This window comes from Cornus florida, unplaced genomic scaffold (genome assembly GCF_030987335.1).
Source record: "Cornus florida cultivar Cherokee Brave unplaced genomic scaffold, ASM3098733v1 CherokeeBrave_3.0.0_Hap2_Chr01, whole genome shotgun sequence".
Taxonomy (NCBI): domain Eukaryota; kingdom Viridiplantae; phylum Streptophyta; class Magnoliopsida; order Cornales; family Cornaceae; genus Cornus; species Cornus florida.
The window spans coordinates 88,191,108-88,198,569 of record NW_026775571.1 but is presented as its reverse complement, the minus strand read 5'-3'; the positions used below and the strand labels follow the sequence as shown (position 1 = coordinate 88,198,569).

Below are 7,462 nucleotides of genomic sequence, written 5' to 3'. Positions count from 1 at the left end.
TCTGATTATTAGGTCAACTTGCTCAATTTATGATTGATTAAATTATATGACTAATTTAAGCATTCACATTCACAAATATATGAAAAGTAAAACAAGTTAAAGTTAAAAAGATTGCACCAAGATTTTAGCGAGGAAACTCCAGTTGATAAAATACGTCAACTGTTATGAGAAAAACCTCGTGGACTGTGCAGTCCAAAGTAAACCAATCCACTATGTTTGAAACAAAGTGTACCGAACTTTGATTTTAACTCACACCCTATCGTTCTACACATCACCAACCGCTGACGATCCTCTGGCTTTGCGACTCCCCGTCCAACAGCAACTCGACCTCAGGCTCATACTTGATATTTGTATAAGAGTAGCAGGTAGATCAGACAACACTCCACGAATGCTCCAACCCTTTCAAAGTGTGACTGCGTTTACTTCTGTTCTTCAAGATCTGAACTTGATTGTAGAAAAATTAAAACCTGCTGATTATCTGAAATATTTGAATCTTCAATACAGCTTCAATTCTGAGGAGATAGAGAACAACACACCTAAATCACTCATGAATATATATGTGTGCTCTTAAAAATAAATTCAGAATAATCAGATTTGATTTTCTGAATTTTTCTCTTTCTAAAAGGCTTTCTCAAAATATAGAATTGATTTTCCCTAAAGCCGTACTCTAACCAATGTATATGACATGGTTTATATAGAGTTTTGAAAGTCCTAATCCCTCAGAAAATATGATAAATTTCGTGCATAGGACTTAGAAGGAAGGTGGAATCGAAAAGGAAACTTTCAGCAAAAATGAAACTAAAATCCAAGTGCTGCTAGAAGACCTTGAACCAGTTTAGCCATCTTGAACCGGTTCAAGATGGATAGTAAGGAATCCCACGGATTCTTGAACCGGTTCAGCCCTCTTGAACCGGTTCAAGATGGTCAGTCTTGAAATTTTTTGTATTCTGATGATGTTGAACCTGTTCGATAGATCTTGAACCAGTTCAAGATGGACAGAATGTAAAAACTTGTTCCAAACCTTTCAAAACCCTTCCTAAATGTTCTTACTACCTCTCAAATCTTCTTATAGCGTTGTTCTTGTCATCTCAGAGTGTAGCATATCATGAACACTTAACTTTTGACTTTCTTCTTCAAATCCGCATCCGATCTTCAATCTTTGGAATTTTGAACTGAAAAATTACAACTCAATCGGACTTGCTTTGACAACGAAATTAACCAATTATAAAATATATCTCACATCAGCAAAGTTGGCATTCCAATTTTTGGATAGAAATCACCATATTCAAAGTCTTCAATGGAGTTGAGTGTTCAAATTTTTCAGAGAACGTTTGATAAATTCAAATTCAAATTTAAATATGGAGAGTCAAATATCTCATATTTCTAAGAATTTAGCAATTATTGGGTATAGTTTTCAAATTAACACTCCACCCTTGGCTTATAAATAAAGACTACGCACCCAACATATCTTAAAACATAGACAGACTAGAGAGATTGTTGAAGCTCTCCCAAATATTTGACTCACATGAAACATGCCACACTCATATTGTTTTCTTTGAAATCCTTTCACACTGAAATTTTTGAAAACAAAGAAAAACAAGCAAGCTGCAAGTATTCTCATTTTTTGCCGACCTTCAATTCACTATTCGAGATCAAGCTTCATTGGTTCTGGATCGAAAATTCAGTTAAGCCTTCTTCAATTTCAAAGATTTAAAGAAATGCTTAACACAACCTGTTCAAGATCAAACTTTTGAAATCACACCCTTCAAAAAATTATTTGTAACTAAGATGAGTCGAACTTTACACCGGACAAGTGAATTATCCATTTGAGCTAACCCTTAAGGTTATACATGAATTGCCTACAAATAATTATATCATTTTCTGAAAATTAAAAAATTAAATGCTCATTTGCAATTTCGTTCCTAGAATATTTGGGCTTGAACTTTGTGTGTACGATGGATTTTAAGCAAAATGGTGGTGCAATTCTATAGGGGTGAATTTGAAACAATTGATTTGGCATATTTTAATGGTTTTTGTGTCGCTGTCACTCGGGAGCTTTGCTTGACATGTCAAGCTAATAGAAGTTTTGTCTTCTCGTTTAATGAGTTCTATATTTTCAATTAGATCACTTATTATTTTTTTGCTTTTGGTCATAAGGGGAAAATATTGTTAAAATATGTTAATCGGAAAAAAAAAATAATAAAATAAAATTCATACAAGTAATTTTTTTTTTTTTTTTTTTTCGGTAAGTCAATTTCAATAAAACAAAAAAGGGGAACTATACAAAGGAGGGGCAAAGGCCCAAAGACCAAAAACAACAACCTAGCATGGGCAGAACAACCCAGCCCATGAACAAAAACAAAAGCTATTGAAATAGCAACAAGAAACGAAACAGCCAGTTGTAGCAGCAACTACCTCAACAACCCTCACTAATCACCATGGAACACTGAGCTTGGGAGACTCCATGCCACTGCAATAGACCTCGCAGCCTTCGAATCCCGCAGCTTGCAAGACATGAGACGATTCCTAACATCAGTGTAAATTAATTTAGTAACCGACGCGGTGGAAGCCATTTGATTCATGGCATTTCTTCTATTCCTCTCTCTCCAGATAAAATACACTGATGTTGTGAGGCATAACTTGAAAACGAAGGCTTCCGGAGCCTTGGTACCATCCTTCCACATTGACACAATCCAACTTGTAATCTCATATAAGTTGAAGTCTCCAAAATAAATCCCACACAGGTGTTGGAAGAAAATCCAGATCTCATATGCAAATTTACATTTGAAGAAGAGATGTTGGTGACTCTCGGCATCGGCAAGGCACAGGGAGCAGTAATTAGGAGCAATTTTCTTAGCAAGAGCTGGACTATCCCTTGTCTTAAGCCTGTGACATAAAGCAACCCATGCGATGAAAGAATACCTTGGAATGTGCTTTGGAAACCATATTACAGAATGCCAAAGAGTAGGAGGAGGAGGAATGAGGGCTCTGTAAGTAGTAGCTAAGTGGAAGTCTCTAGTAGGGGAAAGGGACCATACAACCGAGTCCTGTGATCCACTTCTCAGTTGAGGGAGCTGCTCTGTTGTCCCATTGAAAGGGACCAGATCTCTGAACAGACGAGGGACTCTCCACTAATCATTCCTAATCAAACATTGAACCTTTGCCCAATCTTCCCATTGAGAACAAGCAATAAGATTGTGGTCAATTCTGGTGTCAAAAGGCCCTAAGGGAAGCCAGAATTAATGAAAGGTCTTGCAAGCCCTATGAGATGGAGAAGCATCCTCCAATTCCAAGAGCACAACTGAGGAGGCTTCAGAGTCCAGAAGCTGTAATTTTTGATGAGGTTTTTATGAGCTCACTCGAACCAAATGAACTGGCCTCTATCCTTGAACAAGTATTCTTATTACTAATTGCTCATTTTCGTTTAGAAAAAAATTAGGATGAAATCGTGTCTTCACCTTATGTATGTTCTTTTTATTGACCATTAGAGTGGCAGAATCTCAAAATTTGATGGTGAAGAACAAAAAAAAAGGAAAAAAAAAAAAGAAAGTGAAATTCTTATCACAATGTAGATGTGGGTAAAGATTAAAATTTGGTAAATGGTAACAAAATAATAATAATAATAATGACATTTTTATCTTAATCTAATTAATGTAAATGTGTGTAAACATCAAAATTTGGTAAATAATAATAATAATAATAATAATTTTGAGAAAATCTTAATATATTTCAATCAATAATACAAGTTTATAATTCAATCAAAGTACATAAAGATATCTAATACTTATATTCGTTAAGTATGTATTTTCAGAGAACCACTTCTCGACTTTGTATCACATTATCTAACTTTCTCTCTTATACACTCCAAAAATCAATACCAGAAATCAATTATTGAGTTTTGAAAAAATTCATATGTTTAATTTTCTCCCACATCTCAATTTTGTAATTCCTTAATACATTCCAAATAAAAAATATCATCCTGTCAAAAATAAAATAATAGACTTAAAATAAAATAATCTTTATAGTATTATACTCACGATTCATGCCAATTTTGTGGTGTCAAATCATACCAAACTTCATACAAAAATATCCCATTTAGTCACAGCATCAAAACCTATTTCCACCCTTTGTACGCAAACACACTTTACATAATGTCCGACAACCATGCTCCATGCATAAAATAATTTTTTCTGAGGCAGGGTAAAAAATTAGGATGAAACCGTGTCTCACTTGAGATATGTTCTTTTTATTGACCATTAGAGTGGGAGAATCTCAAAATTTGTAAATGGTGAAAAAAAAAAGGAAAAAAAAGATGGTAAATAAAAAATTTTAAAAAATGAAACTCTTATGCTAATCTAAAAATCCGCAACCAATTATTGACACTTGAAAAAATCTATTACCACTGGCAACCACTGTTCCTTCTCACTGGAGATGGTAAAAATTATATTGTGAGGTTTGAAAATTTCATATGTTTAATTTTCTCCCATATCTCAATTTTCTAATTCCATAATACATCCCCAATAAAAAATCTCATCCTTTCAAAAATAAAATAAACTTAAAATAAAATAATCTTATAATATAGTATTATAGTCACGATTCATACAAATTATGCGGAGTCAAATCATACCAAACTTCGTGCAAAAACAAACTTTATATAATGTCCGACGACCATGCTTCATGCATGAAATAACATTAACATTTTTTCATGTGAAGGCTCTTAGAATTGTTCAGATAGAATGGTTTCGAAAAGTAAGTATAGAGAGCTCCATAAAGTTTCATGCTTGTTTGTTGTGAGCTACTCCAGCTGTTTATGAATTAGTTAAAAAAAAAAATGGTACCAACTGGCCCAAATTGGCCATTGCAGATCACCCCGATTTCAGAGCCCATTTGCTGATAATGAGCCCTAGGAATTGCACCTCCTATAGCAATCAAAGTTACCATAATCTCTTAGGCGTATAGTGAAAAAGAAAAGAACAGAAGTAGGGAGTATAACAAAGAAAAGCATGGAAAGGAAATGAGAGATATTATTAACTCTTATTGTATTTAGTTGATTAAGAAATAGAATAAAATAATAATAATTATGTTTGAAAAAAAAAAAATTTTATTTTAATGAGTTTATTTATCATATTCATTTTTATAAGTTTTGTCTTCAATAAAAATAAAAAATAAATAAATAATAATAAAGTTTCATTGAAAATTATTGCCACTCCTCCTATTTCTTTCCAATTTTAATGAGATAACAAAACTAACCAAATCCTACTTTCCGAAAAAAAAAAAAAAAAAAAACTAACCAAATCCCTCCATTTTCTTTCTTTTGACGTTAAAGTAATACTTGCATCCTGTGCAGGGGACTGACGTGGGCACACTGTCTGCTGATATCTGTCCAACATTAAAAATATTAAAATATGGGTAATACCCATTTGTACGGTTTAAACCCGTTTCTCCTTGGCACTAATCTGTTCTCTCTCCCTCCCCCTGCTCTCTCTCTCTCCTCTCTCTTCCGCCAATCCAAGAGAGAGAGAGAGAGCATGCCCGGAACAACCAGCTCCCACTTCAGCCACACCGCCGCCGCCGTTACCGCCACCACCTTCGTTCTCCCCTCCCCATTCGGCGACCTCACGTCCACTCTCTCCGCCACCGACCTCCGGAGATCTTCGTCGCCGCTTGCCGCACCTCCACCGGGAAGCCTCTCATCTACATTCCTACCAATTCCTTCAACTCCGACCGATCCCATCCCCTCGCTGTCGTCGCTGTCCAGCTCGCCATCTAGCTCACCGTCAACGCAGCGATCGCTTACTTCCACTGCTGCTTCCAAGGTCAAGAAGGCGTTAGGGCTCCGATCCAGTTCCAATTCGGCGCTGATGTCAACCCAAGAGCATTTTTTAATTAGTAATGGCATTTTTTCATTTTAGTGCACATCAGATCCCAACCCAAGAGCGTGAATCGCTGAAGCATAATCTTCTATGCTATTCCCCAATTCAGATCTATATATACCCATAAACTTGAAACTTGAAACTTGAAACCAACAATTATTAATTCCTTAAAAATATATGATGAATCTTGGATCAATAAGGATCAAAAGGGCCATTGGGTTGAAGCTGTTTGCAGAGTCCAAGATAAGTGAGATAGAGAACTCGATCTTTGGCACCTGATCGATGATGGTTGGTGTGTTTGCAGAAATACTTCAACTGTGTGAGATTACAACACCCAATCATCTGACCCAGAAGCAAGAACAGCCAACTGATCTCTCTCTTCTTCTCCGCAATCACTGGTTTGACATTACTGCCCTGTTTATGACAGAATTTGCAGATTGGAAGAACAGGGTTCAACCATTCATTTGGAGCTCGATCACGCATGGCGGCTTTGTTTTTGACTATAAAACCACCCACGTCGTTGAATTTCTCTCTCAGATCATATGGGGTCTGTTGCGGCGCATATAGTTTAGGTATTCAGAGAGGGGGGAAGAGATGAAGGAGAAACGGGTTTAACCCGCACAAATGGATACTACCCATGTTTTAATATTTTTTTAATGTTGGACAGGTGTCAGTAGGGAGTGTGGCCACTTCATCCTCCCTGCGCAGGATGCAAGCATTACTCTTTACGTTACATTTCATTTCCTTCTGTTATCTTTTTCTTCCATCACGGTCCAGCCAAACGGACCCTTAGACAAGCAGTGGGTTGGAGAGAGGTTAAGCTGATCGCAACCTGATCATAACCTACCCCAATTGATGAGGAGAGAAGGGCCCTCTCTTAGGGCATGAGATTCGGCAACTTCAGGGTTAGAAATATTCCGCAAGAAAAAAATAGAGGCTGCTTTGATAGCCTGATCTCCATAGTCACGAAGAATGAAGCCACCCTCCTACAGACCTGGTAGAAATGGAGAAAGAAGCGTTCACATTCAATTGGAGGGATCCACCGAGATAGAGAACGAGATGGAGAAGGATGGAGATGGGATTGGAAAGAGAGATCCAAGTTAAAGATTTCAGATAATTCGTTGAAATTGGACATTGCACCGTCGAGTATGTCCTTAGGATCCCAAGACATGGTATTGAAACTCAACTCATTGCCAAATTTCCAAATTTGTCAGTATAAGAATGAGGAGCTTGCCATTGGGGAGTGGTTTCCACAACTCGAAGTAATTGCTGCCATTGTTTAGCCCACGGAAGAAATACCGAGTCAAAGCAGAAATGCATGAGATTACTATTAAGAGAAGTACAAGTGCTAATGGGGAGCTTGAAACAAGACATGGTGTAAGTAGTAAGGGTAGATAAAACTGATTTCACCGGCCTGCTTTGGAGAGAAGGTCACCTATGGTGAGTTTGACGCGAGAGCTAACTCTATGAATCAGCTACTTAAATGTGTCAATTATGGACTTGCCCACAAAAGCTGGAAGACCCAGGTATTTGTTGAACCAGCCATTCATAATCCAATTTTGTACTTTCACACTTTACAGTTACCTCAA

At 36.8% G+C, this 7,462-nt stretch overlaps 1 protein-coding gene across 1 annotated transcript; it reads right to left on the bottom strand.

Moving 5' to 3' along the window:
* Nucleotides 1-6,065: 6,065 nt before the first annotated feature.
* LOC132277025 (uncharacterized) lies at nucleotides 6,066-7,044 on the bottom strand. Its single transcript, XM_059778720.1, has 2 exons — nucleotides 6,868-7,044; nucleotides 6,066-6,422 (listed from the first exon to the last, which is right to left on the bottom strand). The coding sequence occupies exons 1-2, from the start codon at nucleotides 7,042-7,044 to the stop codon at nucleotides 6,066-6,068; spliced, it is 534 nt and encodes a 177-aa protein (XP_059634703.1).
* Between the last annotated feature and the right edge of the window lie 418 nt (nucleotides 7,045-7,462).

Bases quoted from the DNA above. Each gene is read 5' to 3' on its own strand.
- LOC132277025 (XM_059778720.1), bottom strand. From the start codon at position 7,044: ATGTCTTGGGATCCTAAGGACATACTCGACGGTGCAATGTCCAATTTC. The intron at 6,423-6,867 runs GTCTGTAGGAGG...GCGCCGCAACAG, and splicing joins TCTTTCTCCATTTCTACCAG to ACCCCATATGATCTGAGAGA.